Raw genomic sequence first — 16,995 nt, forward strand, 5'->3', positions numbered from 1 at the left:
GCCAAGACGAGACCTGCCGGAGGAAGCTGCTCAGGGAAGATCGGCTCCAGGAAAGGGCACCAGGATGCCAATATCTGAAAGCCGCAGAATGAAGCCGGATTACAACTAGCCCGGGGTGCTGGTAGGCAATCACCACCCTGTATGTGACCCTAGTCAGGTTAATTGGTTGGTTAGAACCACTATGTAAACCGCCTAGAGACCCTTCGGGGTCAGGGCGGTATATAAGCCGAAGGTATAAAATAATAAATATATATATAAATGGGGAACTTGGGTGTTTCCTCTAGATTAACAGCTGCAGGCTCCCTAAAACCATTGTGATTAAGTTCTGCCCTTTCTGTGGTCTGATGGCATCCTTGTTGGATCAGGTCAGCAAGCAAGTTCGACATCAATGGTAAGCATTGTGCCGAGAGAGGGCACCTCCGCTTACCAAACATCCAAGGAAGCAGAGCATGTTTCCAGTATTCAGATGTTTCTCTTCAGCACCTTCCCTCTCCCACAGTGTGAGATGCTTTTGTTCACGTGCCATCCAGCAGGTGATTGTTGTTGCGTGGTGGTGACCTCTGTTATAATACACTGAGTGGGAAGACTACCCTAACGCAGTGCTTTCTGATGGCATATCACTGTGCGGCAGAGACGGAAACCAGCCTTTACCTAGAAATTAGGCTTGCAAAGATGGACTAGAGCTCTTTATTATATTTTTAGAAAAATAGTTCCGTAAACAAAGCCGTTCATACACATTACAGTGAGTTCTCTTCTTTCATGTAAAGGTGACTTCCAGTGTAGCCCACCAGGTGACTTAAGCCTTCCTCGAAAGGATTGTAACCTTGTTCCTTTAAGCTGCGTAAAGCCCAAAAAAGCTGATCTCCCGAGGGGAACTCTTCCCATTTCACCCACTTCCAACCTAGACGGCAGAGAGAAGCCAGTTAGTTTCAAGTTCATTGTCACTCTATAGCTATACTGACAGATCTAAGTTTTTAAAATTTATTTTCAGGCTTGGGTCACCGGGCTCTGGTTGGCTCACAGCATTCAATAAAGCAGTCTACAAATAGGGATAAAGCATACTTACAAACAGGGCTTTTTTTGTAGAAAAAGCCCAGCAGGAACTCATTAGCATAATAGGCCACACCCAATAGCAGAAACTCGTTAGCATATTGGGCCACACCCCTGACAGCACCACTCATTAGCATATTAGGCTGCACCCACATGTTCCCAGAAGTGTGGTCATCCAGCCACACCAACCTTTTGCTTCTTATTCTGTTTACCATGTTTGTTGTCAAAACCCAAAGCTTTTTTGTAGCAGGAACTCCTTTGCATGTTAGGCCACACACCCCGAATGTAGACAATCCTAATGAGTTCCTGCTGTTGGGTGTGGCCTATTATGCTAATGAGTTCCTGCTGGGCGTGGCCAACTCGGGAGCCAGCCGGAACTCCGTTCCTGTGCATTCCTGCCCAAAAATAGCCCTGCTTACAAAACATATAAGTTGCAATCCATAAAATAGCATCCTAGCGCAGGTATCAGAACAGAACATGGTCGTTTGGCCCCTGACAACACAGCATCCTAGACTGCTGTCAAGAACAGGCAGCACTGCCAATAAGTGGTAGAAAACTGGCCTCAACCGTCCTCACTGGGAAGCCTGGTGGAACAACTCCACCTTACAGGCCGAAAGGAATCTAGAAGGATCCTGCAGGGCCTGGACGTCATCTGGTAGAGAGTTCCACCAGGCAGGGGCACGTATTGGAAATCTCTTGCCCCCATGGAGGAGAGCTGAGCCATCTTTGGGCCAGCCACCATCAGCAGACCATATGATGAACAATGAAGCGTCCTTGGGGCATTGGTAAGGTGCAACCTTTTACCACAAACGGGTCGTTTTGTAGAAAAAGAGCCAGGGGAACTCATTAGCATAACTCATTAGCATAAGGCCACACCCCCTGACATCACCGAGTGTGTCATAAGGCCACACACCCCACCCCCAACGGTCCTGGCCGCTGCTGGTGGCCTTGTAGCTCCACTGCCGTGCCCCATGAGGGGCCCGGTGGTGGACCTGCAAGGCCGGCGGGAGTGCAAGGAAGCCCCGTGAAGGCAGGCAGGGGTGGGGAGAGGCAGGGAGGAAGCAATTTACCCTACCTCTTCTCCTGCCTCCTGGCTGAATGAGGGCCGGAAGTGGGGCGGCCGGAAGCAGGGGGCGGGGTTCATCATGTGCCCCGCCCCCGTACCTCACCCCGGGGGAACTGCGATCCCCCGCGATCCCCCCCGAAATGACCTCTGACAACAAACATGTAATAATGTGGAGAAGGAAGGGGCAACTCTCCCCTTCCTCTTGCCCTGTGCCGTCAGAAAAACCGCTACCTGCAGGGTTTAGTTTACCCTTTATCAGTTGGTGGCATGTCTTAATATTTCTCCTTTGTGATAAAGGAGGCAACTGATCATATGATAGAAGTTCCAAGCACCTCAGTCCTCTCACTTAAAGAATGAAAAAGACACCCTTGCTGTAGTAGTAAGCTTAACTCAGCTGCTTTTATCAAGAGTTTCCACAAGAAATGTCTGTGGAGTTGGCCCTGAGAGACTGGTCTACATTTCTTCCAGTTTGAGGGTCAAGAGGGAATTGGACAAGCATATGGTGCAGAGGTCCATCGGTGGCTATTAGCCACAAGGTATAGATAGGGACTCCGGGGCAAGTGATGCTCTGTATGCTTGGTGCTGGGGGGTCAATAGTGTGAGGGCTCCTAGTGTCGTGGCCCCACTGCTGGACCTCCTGGTGGCACCTGGTATTTTTGGCAACTGTGTGACAGTGTTGGACTGGATGGGCTGTTGGCCTGATCCAACATTGGCTTCTCTTATGTTATGTAGGGTGACTAGGGAGGTTTCAATTTGTTAAGCAACACAAAGCATATATGTTGTCGAAGGCTTTCACAGCCGGAGTTCATTGGTTGTTGTAGATTTTCCGGGCTTTATGGCCGTGGTCTTGGCACTGTAGGACCTGACGTTTCGCCAGCAGCTGCGACTGGCATCCTCAGAGGTATAACAGACCACGGCCATACAACCCAGAAAATCTACAACAACCAACAAAACATATTTTGACACCCCCAACCCCCCCCCATTAAATTTACAGGCCTTTGGATGATGCTAAAAACATTTTATACCTTCAGTGCTTATATTTGCAAAATGAAATCTGAAAGGAATGCAGAACTGAGGTTAAGATAGTAGAGTATCAATTCTCCAAAGAAAATCTCTGCTGTTCCATGACCACAATAAATGGTTGCTTAAACAGAAAATGGGCAAGAGGTCAAGAGGCATATTTAGTTACACTAGAGATCACGTACAAGTGCACAAAATGTACCCTTTCATGCATGTTGGAAATTATGCCCTTTGCAGGAGAAATGGATAACTAGTACACAATGTTCACTGAAAACCACTATAGTATCCTACTTTCGTTTTTATCAAGTTCTAAGTTCCTCGGTTCTGATTCATAATCGAAATCCACCTCTCCTTTCATTAGGATAGTGATGTAGTGGTAGTTATCCTTCTCGCTAACAGCATTCACGGTTGAAGCAAAGCGGACGTTTGTTAGGTGAAGAGCAGTCTCCTCCAGGGTTTCTCTTTCCGCACATTCTGCAAAGCTTTCACTAGACAGGTAAGAAGAGAGTTAAAAAGTTGAAGAAACCTGAAAGACTGGTGCTTTTTAAAAGGCTAGAGGGGGGGGGGGAGGGGGGGGGGGGGAATAGCAGCCTGAAGCATTAGAAAAGCTAACTATTAACCAACCAGCATCCAAGTAACGGGTGTGTGTTTGTGTGACAAAATGGCACTGCGAAAACGTTCCTTGGGATCTGTTTGAGAGACTGTATGGGAATGGTGTCGAACATGTTTGCTAGGTTAAAGGCAGTAAAAGTCAACCTGGGAGTCATATTTATTTGATTTTTATCTTGCCCTCCCCGCGGACGGGCTCAGGGTGGGTTACAAAGTCATACAGTCTCAGCAACAATAATAGAAACAGCAATCAAGCTTCGTGTTGCTATACTGGAGGAATGGTGTTCCATACTGATAGAATGAACTCCCAGAGGACAATCAGGGCCCTGTGGGACCTTTTACAGTTCCGCAGGGCCTGTAAAACGGAGCTCTTCCACCAGGCCTTCAATTAGGGAGCCGTACTACATAAAGTGAGGCCCCAACATTAACATCATTATCAACATTAATACCACCACCAACAGCCTGCCATAACTCGGACTATGACTTTTAGCTGACTGCATACTTGTGAATGCTGCTCATGTTCGCCATCGTAATATTATATGTACTAGCAATTTATATCTTATGTTTTTCGATTATACTGCTGTGCTTTTATGAATTCCCTGTTTTAGGTATTTTATACAGTTTTTGTAAGCCGCCCTGAGACTGCCTTGCAGAGAGGGTGGGATATCAGTAATAATAATAATAATACTCAGTTTAGGCTGATCACAGAGTCAGCGACACAAGATTTAAGCACTTGTGGCTTTCCCCTTCGTCTGCACACACTGCAAAAGGGAGGGAAAGGAAATACAGTCTCTCACTGGCTGAAAAGAGACTGTGTATCCTATAAGCACAGAGACAGATAAAAAGGTAAAGGTTCCCTTGCTCGAAAGCCAGCCGAATCCGACTCTTGGGTTGCGGTGCTCATCTCCGTTTCAAAGCCGAAGAGCCAGCGCTGTCCGAAGACATTTCCGTGGTCATGTGGCCGGCATGACTAAACACCAAGGCGCACGGAACGCTGTTACCTTCCTACCAAAGTGGTACCTATTTATCTACTTGCAATTTCTTGCTATCGAACTGCTAGGTTGGCAGGAGCTGGAACTAGCGATGGGAGCTCATTCCATCATGCGGCACTGGGTCTCGAACTGCTGAACTACTGACCTTCCACAGCCTGCAGTTCAGCGTCTTAACTACTTGAGCCACCGCAGCTCTTTACAGAGACAGAAGTCACTGGATATTCAGTGAGACTCTACGTCTGACCTTCAGCAGCAGAGGGATTCTGTACAACAATGATACTTAGTGGCTTGGGAGCCAAGTATGGCTCTTCAGGGCACTGCTGCCCAATGTGGCACCTTGCTTATGTTTCAGGAAAGTAGGTAAGGCCCTTGCCCAGTGGGGCTTGTGGTTAGCAGATGGTTCTATTGGGTTAAATGTAAAAAAAACCCCAAACCCACTTTGACTTGGAAGCACAGAAGCGTTATGCAGTATCCCCGATTCCTCCACCTTTCCTGGCTAACTGGAAAATGCTGTTCAAACAAATTACAAAGATGGTCTGACTCCAATGGTAACAAGAGGAAGAAATTTTACTTGACAAAAATAGAAGCACGTCTTACACGACATATTCAGGTAGGTACATTTTAACTTATTGGGAACAGATGTTCACATGCTACAGCTCCAAGCCAAGGTAAGACAGAGAAGAAGAGAAGCCCTATATACGATGATTGTGAGACTGCCTCTCCCCATATGTGCCCTGGAGAAGCCTTGTGCTCCATCAATCAGCATCTGCTGGTAGTCCCCGGCCCGAGGGACATCCGTCTATCCTCAGTCAGGGCCAGGGCCTTTTCTGGCCCTGACCCCGGCCTGGTGGTACAAAGTTCCGCTTGAGATCAGGGTCCTGCGGGACTTATTGCAGTTCCGCAGGGTGGCCTGCAAGACAGACCACCAGGCCTGTGGTTGAGGCAGAGGGCGTCCAATGAAGCCGGCCTCCCTCACCGAAGTCTGTCATCATCATTATTCGGCCCAGATTAAGAAGATCTCTGGATCCAACCGCTCCAGCTGAAACTGTGGTTATACACAGTTGTTTTAAATTGTATTACTTAGTTGATTTAAATAGTGTCATACTTATGAATGTATGTTTTCATCTACTTATGACGTGATCTGCTCTGAGCCCACTCGTGGGGAGGGCGGAATTAGGGTCGCCAAGTCCCCGCTGTATGTACAGCGGGGACCTCCAGCCCCATTCCAGGAGCGGGCGCGTAAAGCGCATGCGCGCCGCAACCACGTCACCCGGAATTGACACGCCCGGCGTGGCTGCGTCACTTCCGGGTGATGTGCTAACGCTGGGCACTTCACATGCTTTGGGGGTGGGGTTCCCCCGGGGCCCGATCCGCTGGCGGCGCTAACGGGCCTCTGGGGCGGGGTTTTCCCCGCCCCCCGGGGGGACGTGGCAAGCCTTGGCGGAATCCAAATCCAAATAAATAAATAATAAAACAGAAGGCAAGCAATGGCCAAACAGGCTCATCACATAACTGATGAGAGGGCGGGGCCAAGTGTTATCTGAGTGAGAGAATTCTCTTAACTCCTTCCCTCCCAGATCCTCATGCATGCAGAGTTACAATATCTGAGAGGTTCTCCCCTTGAAAAAACCAATGCAAAAGGAATGGGCAAACCAGGGGTGTCGAACTCATTTCTTATGAGGGCCGGATCTGACATAAATGAGACCTTGTTGGGCTGGGCCACGTGTGTCGTAAACTGTAATGTCAGGTAGCGGAGATATAAACTTTATAAAGGACGCAAACACAAAGGGTTTTTTTTTTAAACTTAAAATAAAAACATGCTTAAACCATTAGTGCTCTTGCAATATTCTATTTATTTAACAGTGTCTGATAACTGACACCTCTTGCTCTGAATTAATGCATCAAAATGTCTGTGCTGTTGCAATCTTGAGTATGCTGTGCAGGTGTGTATCTGTAAGCTGCAAACCTACGATGACGCAGCAGTGGCAGAACTGGAAGAAGAAGCAGAAGACAGACCAGTCCCACTGTGGGCCTGATAGAAGCCCTCCGGGGGCCTGATCAGGCCCCCAGGCCACACGTTTGACACCCCTGGGGTAAACTGTGAGCCTCCCTGAGGTTCAGTCTTCATGACAGTGATGGAAGTAAATGTGGCTCTTTTGCAATGTTCCCTCTAAGCCGTGGAGTCCTGTGAGCAAAGATTCTACTTTGTGAGCTACTGGCATTAAAGTTGTGAGTGAGCAATCTGGCTATTGCATAAATCAGTTTGCTCTGGGGCCATCCCTTCCTGAGCTAAGACAAAAATCTGTGAGCTGGAGGCTAAATAAAACCTGTGAGCTAGCTCACACCAATTCAGCTTAGAGGGAACACTGGTTGACAGTCATTGCGAATGTGTCAAGCCACAGACTGAGCAGCACCACTGCTGTACAAGAATAAAGATACTGAGGGAGGGAAAGTGTAGGAGATTCTCTCTGTTCTCTATCTGACTGTTGTTCTGTAGAATGGGCAGAGGGCAGTACACGATAGACCTCCACAGCAGCATTCACCAGGGGGAAGAAGGAATTCGTAATGATGCTTCCTCTGCTGTGTTCCTCACTACATGCGGGCTTAGTCTTTGTTAGGGCTCAGGATGATTCTCTGCCTAGACACACTGAGGGCCTCCCAGCTTCAGAAAGTGCACGTTGTTCCACAAGGAGACCTGGCAGGGCAGGGGATGTGGGGAACACACATATCCGGAGTGGCGCTACCTCCCAGAAAGGGAGAAAAGGCACAGCACTGAGGAACATTGCAGAGGAAACGGAACTGGTGAGCCACACAAACTGCGTCAAGAGAAAAAAGCAAGGGAGCCACAGCCTGGGTAGCCCAGGCAAGCCCGATCCTGTCAGATCTCGGAAGTGAAGCAGGGTCAACTCTGGCAAGGGATGGACGGGAGATTGTAGTGTCCGCTGACCGCCACCGGAGGTCAGCGCATATGCCCAAGCTTCGGTCCGTAACAACAATGGGGACTAGGATCCTAGTCCCTCCACTGGGGAACCAATGGGATCCGTGGCGGGAGATTTGAACCCACCAATGGTGACCAGGGGCGGTCCCCAGGCGTGTATATAGTTGGCCTGCCGGCCGTTTATCCCTTTGTCTTGTTGTGTGCTAATAAAGCGTGCTATGCACCACGTCGTTGTCTGTCGTTCATCCATGCGGCTACCCACTACATAACAGAGATGTAGTGTATTCAAAGCTGCCTTGAATGCATGACATGTTGTGAAACATCTAACTGAACTGTAATGTTAAGCTTCGTCCTGGGCTAGGCTCCAAATCTATCCAATCGTGTTAGTAGCCCAGGAAGTAGTGGGATCTAATATGATTGGACCTTATCTCTGCAACCTCATAGGTTGATATTTGTACAGTGGGTGTGGCTACATTAGCCGGGAATGTTTAAAAGCAGGACAGCTGCAATGTAAAGGCTGTTCTGGCTATCTGATGTTGATCCGTGTTGGAGTTGGGTTCGAGTTGAAGAATAAAGTTGTGTTCTTGCTGAATCACTCTCCGACTGCTTTGTTAAGCGAGCGACTTAACAAGAGACCTCCTTGGGATACCAGCAGTCGGGAGGCAGGGGCAGGCTTCATTCAGATACCTCTCTGAATATCCTCCAGGCCCCCAGCAGGGGTCAGTCACCAGAGGTCGCCATGACTTCCAGGTGCACTCGGACATACGAAAAATACCAAAAAAGAAACGAGAGAGAGAGAGAGAGAGAGAAGGGCAAGGAGGTGGGAGATCTAGTCTGCGCACCCCTGCTATATTGTACAAAAACAGTGATCTGGAAATTAATTTTGAGGCAAAGAAAGAAATTGTACAGAATATGCAAAAGTACAATATGAATATAAGAGGACTGGGAAAATGTAGGGGGAGGGAGTCTTTTTGTACATGTGACAAAGGTTTTGAAAGGTGGTCTGACTAAAGTCAGTAGGGGAAGTTGTATGGGAACATGGCAGGGGAGACCTTGGTATGGTGCATCTTGGCCTGCAAGATGTTCTGTGCATAAGGAGAGAATCTGGCTCCTATTTGCACCTGCTGAATTTCCCTCTTCATGTAACTGTTAGGGGTGCACTCCTGTAAGCAGAAAACCTTACAGGATGCAGTTGGGAAAGCTTCTGCAGAAGTATGCATTAAGATCTAGCTGTACAGCTATAAAAGGTAAAGGTTCCCTTGCTTGAGAGCCAGTCGAGTCCAACTCTAGGGTTGCGGTGCTCATCTCCGTTTCAAAGCCAAAGAGCCAGCGCTGTCCGAAGACATTTCCGTGGTCATGTGGCCGGCATGACTACACACCAAGGCGCACGGAACGCTGTTACCTTCCCACCGAAGTGGTCCCTATTTATCTACTTGCAATTTCTTGCTTTCGAACTGCTATGTTGGCAGGAGCTGGAACTAGAGACGGGAGCTCACTCCGTCATGCAGCACTCGGGTCTCGAACTGCTGAACTACCGACCTTCCAGAGCCTGCAGTTCAGCGTCTTAACCACTTGAGCCACCGCAGCTCCCTATATACAGCTATAGGTCTCTTGCCCTCTTTTGCTTCTGGCATTCCCACAGCAGACACCTCAGATGCCCAGGGAGTGCTGAAATTAACCCCTTTACCTTGACCTGGCCCAGACTAGCCTGATCTTGTTAGATCTCAGAAGCTTAGGGTCAGGCCTGGTTAGTATTTAGATGGGAGACCACCAAGGAATACCAGGGTCATGACACAGATGTAAGCAATGGCAAACCACCTATGAATGTTTCTTGCCTTGAAAACTCTATGAGGTCGCCATAAGTTGGCTGCGATATGATCACAAAAATACCGGTATCTAACTTTGATGAAAACTGGTTAGTGAGAAAAGCAGAGTAAAATCTTAAGTGCGTACAAAAGGATGCAGCGGCTACTTTGGTAATTAGGGGAAAAAAATCCCTCTTGAGATTTTTCTAAACAATGAAATATCTGCAGTGGACTTTTGTGAGTCCGTGTTTTGGCTACTTCTCTGGAATGTCAACACAGGAAAAAAAGGAAACACATCTGACGCATGATGTCCTGAGAAATTCTTGCCCTTGCAATGTTCTATTCTTCCTGTTGGTGCATGCAGATATGCTGGGGGGGGGGATGCTACAAGGCAGAGCAAACTGCGATGGAGTCCCCTGAGGACAGTGTAAAGGTAAAGGTTCCCTTGCTCGAAAGCCAGTCGAGTCCAACTCTAGGGTTGCGGTGCTCATCTCCGTTTCAAAGCCGAAGAGCCAGCGCTGTCCGAAGACGTTTCCGTGGTCATGTGGCCGGCATGACTAAACACCAAGGTGCATGGAACGCTGTTACCTTCCCACCGAAGTGGTCCCTATTTATCTACTTGCAATTTCTTGCTTTCGAACTGCTAGGTTGGCAGGAGCTGGAACTAGAGACTGTACCTCCCCTGAAATAACTTAGTTCTTGTAACCACCCCCCATCTCCAATTTTTGTACAGAAGAGCCAGCCTGCCTGACCAAGAGTTCTGGAGAACTCAAAAGCCTGCACATAGTGCTTGTGCTTGCTGTAAGTTAACTGGGTGAGCCCTGATAAAAGGCCTTTTGCCCCTTGCTTCTGCGTTTGGTGTTTGTGGAGGGCTTTAAAAGCTGCATATCCAGTTTCAACGAGCAAAACTGAGTGGTGTTTGAAGGGTTAACCCCTCTATTGGTTCCCTGAGCAGCCCAAGACAAACTGAGGCTGCACAAGCCTGCAATTTGTGCACCCTGGACAGAACTGGACTCCTCTCACCTGCCTGAGTCCTCTTCCAGAGGCTCTGAAGATCCTTTTAAACAAACACCCCTTGAAACACATAAATTACTTGGAATATTGTCATTATGGGTGGCTAAAGCAGAGGAGTCTGGATTTACCAACCAGAGTTGCTGGATCCAGGTTGGGAAAATCCTGGATATTTGGGAGTGGAGCCTGGGGAGGGCAGAGACCTCAGTGGGGTGCAATGCCACAGAGTCCACCCTCCAAGGCATCTGTTTTCTGCAAGGGAACTGATCTCTGCCGTTTGGAGATGAACTGTAATTTCAGGGGATCCCCAGGCCCCGCCAGGAGGCTGGCATCCCTATTTACCACAGATTTTTTGGGTAAAACCCTAGAGTGTCTTGCTTGCTCCCAGGGGCCGCTGTGCTGGCTGTGGCCAGCATTTCCTCCAGGGGAACGGATCTCTGTAGGCTGGAGATCAGTTGCAAATTCCGGGGGGACTCCAGGCGCCACCTGAGAGTTGGCAACCATACCAGCAAAGCTCTTTGCCACCTTGGTTCAGCACCTGACTTGAAGAATAAAGAAACCAGAAGCGCCCTGTAATCCGAGTGGCATTTTTGTGGCTACTCTACCGCCGGTGGAGAAAAGGAACCCGCTTGTTGTTGGCACCAGCCTGTGCCCGTGGCCGCCGCGCTCCCCTACCCGAACTCCAGGTGTCCTCCGGGGAGCTGGAAGGCGCCGGCGCCGACTGCACCCTTCCTCCGGCCCAGGAGGACACAGCCCGGGTGGGCCCGGCTGAGCACCACCACGCCGACGCCGACACCGGGCCGCTGCCGGCAAGCCATGCTGACTGTCGCCCTCGGAGCTCAGCTCCGCCCCGCTGGAGAGGAAGGACCGGCCTCCTTTCTGTCGGCTCCCATTTGTTGCTTGCGCTCGGAGGCCCCGCTTGGCGCCTCCGTGCGCCTTGGTGTTTAGTCATGCCGGCCACATGACCACGGAAACGTCTTCGGACAGCGCTGGCTCTTCGGCTTTGAAACGGAGATGAGCACCGCAGCCCTAGAGTCGGACTCGACTGGCTTTCGAGCAAGGGAACCTTTACCTTTACTTAAGCCCCCGAAATGCCGTCGGTTGTCTGGCAAAGGGTTGCCAACTGGCCTGGAGAAAAACGAACTGTTCCTTTCCCAGAGGCTTGACTTGGATGTAATTTACCGCCATGGCATTAAGCAGCTGTTTTGCACACCTTAAGCCGCTGTGAAAGGGGCAGGTCAACTCACACGAGAGAATCATTCTCTCCTCAAGTCAGTGGCAGTGAAAAGTGTTCCAGGGTTTAATTCCCTAAAGGGCTAGCGACTTGTTTAAATAAAGATAGAAGCTGGGAATTCAGAGGAACTAGTAGACTGGAGCAATAAATCGTTGTAACTTTTTTTTTTTTTTTTAAGTCAGTGAATGGCAGCAATGCGGGCAGGACCGCTAAAAACATCCACCTTCCTATCCCCATGGTGTACAAAAGGCGCTTTGATTGTGATCTTTAAGGGAAAAAAGATATCAAACCTGGGAAAACCCGTACAGTGGATCAGGGGACAATGTTTTGTGGATCCCCCCCCAGCCTTGCAAAACCTCCGTCTGAAGGCATCCAGGGTTTTCTGAAAGGAAAGATCCTGCCCCCAATACGGTTGCCAGCTCTAGGTTTGGGGGAAAGCTTGACATTTGGGAGGTGGAAGCTCAACATCAAAAAAACTAAGATCATGGCATCTGGCCCCATCACTCCTTGGCAAATAGAAGGGAAAGTCATGGAAGTAGTGATAGACTTCACGTTCCTGGGATCCCAGATCACCACAGACTGTGACAGCAGCCATGAAATTAAAAGACGCCTGCTCCTTGGGAGGAAAGCGATGGCGAACCTAAACAGCATGATAAAAAGCAGAGACATCACCCTGCCAACAAAAGTCCGCATGGTCAAAGCAATGGTATTCCCAGTAGTCATGTATGGCTGCGAGAGTTGGACTATAAGGAAGGCCGAGCGCCGAAGAATAGATTCTTTTGAACTATGGTGCTGGAGAAGACGCTTGAGAGTCCCCTGGACTGCAAGGAGATCAAATCAGTCAATCCTAAAAGAAATCAACCCTGACTGTTCCCTGGAAGGCCAGATAATGAAACTGAAGCTCAAATACTTTGGCCACCAAATGAGAAGGGAGCCCTCACTGGGGAAGACCCTGATGCTGGGAAAGATTGAAGGTCAAAGAAGACGGGGACGGCAAAGGATGAGATGGTTAGACAGTCTCATCGATGCAACGAACATGAAATTGAGCAAACTTCAGAGGACGGCGGAAGACAGGAAGGCCTGGAGTGAACTGGTCCATGGGGTCGAGAGTCGGACTCGACTGTGCGACTGAACAACAAAAAACCTGAGGAGGGCGGGATTTGGGGAAGGGAAGGACCTCGGTGGGTCATGTATGCCATAGAGTCCACCTTCCAAAGTGGCTATTTTCTCTAGGTGAATTGATGTCTATCATTTCGACATCAGTCATGATAGGTAGATATCTCCAGGCGCCACCTGGAGGTTGGCAACCACACCCTCAGTTTCCAAAGTAACTGCTGAGCAAATGCAATTAGTTACAAGTCGTTGGGTTTAGTGGGGAGGGTGGGGGACCCAAAGTGTTTTTCAAGAATGACATTCTTTCAACAACAAAAAAAGCTGTAAAGGAGGCAAGCCCTCCCCAATGCGCTTGTCTGTGGAGGCGAGCAACGGCACTCTGTCGTCTGGCTTCTCTATGGTTGGACCTCCGCACTCTGCGTCGGGAGAGCCGGCGTCAGGGACGCCGTCCAGTTCGAACGCGGAAGTAGAGCGGCCGTGAAAGCGCCCCTCTGGCCGCCTCCCTCTCGGCGGTGCGGCGAGTTCCGCGCAGGCGCGCTGCGGTGGGGGAAGCGGCTCCTCACGGAGGAAGGAGGTCAGCCATGGCCGCCTCCATGATCTGCGGCCGGGCGGCGCTGGCAGCTGCCAAGCGGCTGAGGGACGGCAGCGGAGGCCGCCACGGTGTCCTGAGCGCCGCCGCCAAGGTGAGGACGGGGCGGGTCCAAGACTGGGTTTTACGGGAGCCCCCCGCCAGGGCTGCTTCTGCTAATCCTCCCGTGCCCTTTTAGCTGGATATTTGCCAGGCAGCACCTGTGCCTCTGAGAAGTCCCCCCCCCCCCCCCGTTTGCTGCTTGAGAAAATCCTATTCTTAGAACACAGAGTGGAGGGTAGCAATGGCTTAGTTTAAGAATGGAGGTGTGGGAGAGAGTCAGTCGCGAAGTCCCTTAAAGCACTGGGAGGCTGCGGTCAGACACTCTAAACAACCCACTTTCAGTGCACTTTCCAACTGGATTTTTTTCCCCGTTCGCACAGTAAAATCCAGTTGGAAAGTGCAATAAATGTGGACCGCAGCCGAAGAGTCCAGAAACGCCCTAGAGACCAGCAAGGTTTTCAGGATATTTTCAGGGAGACGGGTAATTTTCAGGGAGAAAGGGGAAAATGAAGTAAACAGGTTGAGAACCACTTCCTTAGTTGAGAACCACTTCCTCAAGGGATTTCTATTAGGGAGCAGTGTTCCCTCTAAGCTGAGTTAGTGTGAGCTAGCTCACAGTTTTTTAGCCTCCGGCTCACACATTTTTGCCTTAGCTCAGGAAGGATGGCTCCAGAGCAAACTAATTTATGCAGTAGACAAATTGCTCGCTCACAACTTTAATGCCAGTAGCTCACAAAGTAGAATTTTTGCTCACAGGACTCCACAGCTTAGAGGGAACATTGTTAGGGAGCCCTGCTCTTTGTTTAAGTCATCAGGGATGTGGAGTTAGTTGAAGGGGGGTGTGTGTGTGAGAGAGACCAAGTTTGAGGATAACACCAGAATGCTGAAAATTCTAAGTAGTCTTTGCAGAGCTCCAAAGAGATTCCCCCCCACAAACCTGAGCTAGAGACGTAGCTGTTGACGCTTAACGTCATGCAATTGCGAAATGACGTATGTCAGGATAAAAACACTTCCTGATTTCACATCTGTGGACTGCTGTGCTGCATTGACTAAGTGGGGGAAAAGATCTTGGAGGGAAAGCATCAAGCTGGTACACGATGTCAGTGGGAAAACTGCAAGTTGTGCGCTAGGAATTGAAACGGATTGTCGGTAGATTCTGTACGGAATGTTCTTCTTACCATTTATAATATATGGAGCACGCTGCTACAATGTGCAGAAAAGGCCAATGGCTTTAACAGAGGATTATCCTCATTATTAGCAGAAAGGGAACCTCTGGGTTCAGTGACAGGATGCTTCTGACTTCCATTTACTGTGGGGCAGACGGTGAGGGAGGTCTGTTGCTTGTGGGGTCTCTGGAAACAGCTGCATGGCTACTGTGGGCAACAGGGTGTTGAATTAAGTAGCCCTCTGAGCCTGATCTACCAAAGTATTGCTCAGGTAGCCTGTCCTGATCCCCAGGATGGGTTATAATTTAAAACCTTGCATAAATAACAAATGTTACAGTGGAGAAAAAAAAAACTGTGCTAAAAGAAAAAACCAGCAAAGAGACCCATGGGCACTGGCCATTAAAAGCAGCTCAGCCTTAATGGCAAGTCTGAGAATGCTCCTGAAAGATAGTCTGGTTAGTGGCTTGATCGCTTGCTGGAGAAGGAAGATTGACTACTGTGGGCCGCCTCTGACAGTGTCTTTTGTGCGTCTTTGTTGTTGACAAACAGCATACCTGTGGGATAATTGAGAAGGGTACTCTCAGTGACACTGATATGATTTATACCTGCTTTAGGAGCTTGCCACCATAGATCTAAATTCTGGTTTAACAAGTTTGTAGACGAGCTGGTTTCTAATAACTATTGCTATGGTATGTGTGTAGGAGGGGAACACTCAGAAGCCATAGGAATGCATTTCACTTCCCATCACACTCTCGTGATTTAGGACCCAACTGGTGCGGCTGAGTTGTGCCCTTTTATGCTCATTGATTTCAGTGGACTTGCAGGGATGTAACGCTGCTTAGGACTGCACTGTGAGCCATTGATCTGTTTTGATTTAGAAGGGAGTTTGAAAGTCATCCTGTACAACAACCTGTCCTTAAAAAAGGAGTTAACTTTCCTTCCAAACTTCTTTAGGCAGATAGATGAAGATGGGTAGCTGTGTTAGACTGCTCATAGCAGTAGAAAAGAGTCCAGTAGCACTTTAAAGACTAACACAATTTGTATGTGCTTTCTTGAGTCACTGGGTATGAGCTTTCTTGAGTCACTGGCATTGCTCACTTCTCTATATCTGAAGAAGTGAGCAGTGACTCATACCCTACAACAAATGTTGTTAGTCTTTAAGGTGCTACTGGACCCTTTTCTACTTCTTTAGGCAGATTATTCTATTGTGAACGTCTTAGGATAGTCACACATTTTGAATGGTATTTGACTTGAAGCTTGTGTGCAGTTCTGGAGGCCTCACTTCAAAAAGGAGTGGAGCGGGTGCAGAGGAGAGCGACGAGGATGATCAGGGGCCTGGAGACCAAGTCCTATGAGAAAAGGCTGAGGGACTTGGGAATGTTTAGTCTGGAGAAGAGACTGAGGGGGGACAGGATTGCTCTCTTTAAGTATTTGAAGGGTTTAAGACAGGAGAACATAAGAGAAGCCAATGCTGGATCAGGCCAATGGCCCATCCATACTCTGTCACACAGTGGCCAAAAATACCAGGTGCCATCAGGAGGTCTAGCAGTGGGGCCAGGACACTAGAAGCCCTCCCACTGTTGCCCCCCCAAGCACCCAGAATACAGAGCATCACTTGCCCCAGAGTTCCTATCTATAGGTAAAGGTAAAGGTTCCCTTGCTTGAAAGCCAGTCGAGTCTGACTCTAGGGTTGTGGTGCTCATCTCCGTTTCAAAGCCGAAGAGCCAGCGCTGTCCGAAGACGTTTCCGTGGTCATGTGGCTGGCATGACTAAGCACCAAGGCGCACGGAACGCTGTTCCCTTCCCACCGAAGTGGTCCCTATTTATCTACTTGCAATTTCTTGCTTTCAAACTGCTAGGTTGGCAGGAGCTGGAACTAGAGACGGGAGCTCACTCCGTCATGCGGCAACTTGGGTCTCGAACTGCTTAACCAATGACCTTCCACAGCCTGCAGTTCAGCGTCTTAACCACTTGAGCCACCGCAGCTTCTATCTATACCTTGTGGCTAAGAGCCACTGATGGACCTCTGCTCCATATGTTTACCTAATTCCCTCTTGAAGCCCCCCATGCTTGTAGCTGCCGCCACCTCTTGTGGCAGTGATGTGATCCATGGGGTCATGAAGAGTCGGACTCAACTGTGCAACTAACAACAACAACAACACTTAGAGGAGGGCAGGGAGCTGTTCCTGTTGGCAGCAGAGGAAAGGATTCGCAGTCATGGGTTTAAGTTAAGGGCAGGAAGGTACCAGCTGGATCTTAGGAAAACTGTTTTACAGTAAGAGTTGTGCAAGAGTGGAATCAGCTGCCTCGGGAGGTGGTGAGCTCCCCCTCACTGGCAGTCTTTAAGCAGCGGCTGGACA

General features: G+C 49.2%; 2 protein-coding genes across 2 annotated transcripts in view; one reads left to right on the forward strand and one right to left on the reverse strand.

The window, feature by feature from the left end:
* Positions 1 to 683: 683 nt before the first annotated feature.
* NUDT15 (nudix hydrolase 15) lies at positions 684 to 11,328 on the reverse strand. The gene is made up of 3 exons (XM_015414163.1): positions 11,167 to 11,328; positions 3,428 to 3,624; positions 684 to 901 (listed from the first exon to the last, which is right to left on the reverse strand). The coding sequence occupies exons 1-3, from the start codon at positions 11,307 to 11,309 to the stop codon at positions 738 to 740; spliced, it is 504 nt and encodes a 167-aa protein (XP_015269649.1). The 5' UTR covers positions 11,310 to 11,328; the 3' UTR covers positions 684 to 737.
* A 1,856-nt stretch (positions 11,329 to 13,184) lies between these two features.
* Positions 13,185 to 16,995, forward strand: part of SUCLA2 (succinate-CoA ligase, ADP-forming, beta subunit) — a 46,543-nt gene continuing 42,732 nt past the window's right edge. Inside the window, exons 1-2 of the mRNA XM_015414081.1 lie at positions 13,185 to 13,273; positions 13,371 to 13,521. Of these exons, the coding sequence (XP_015269567.1) occupies positions 13,185 to 13,273; positions 13,371 to 13,521 (240 nt within the window). The remainder of the gene's footprint in view (positions 13,274 to 13,370; positions 13,522 to 16,995) is intronic.

The sequence above is a fragment of the Gekko japonicus genome, unplaced genomic scaffold, assembly GCF_001447785.1.
Source record: "Gekko japonicus isolate JY-2015 unplaced genomic scaffold, Gekko_japonicus_V1.1 scaffold1230, whole genome shotgun sequence".
Taxonomy (NCBI): Eukaryota; Metazoa; Chordata; class Lepidosauria; order Squamata; family Gekkonidae; genus Gekko; species Gekko japonicus.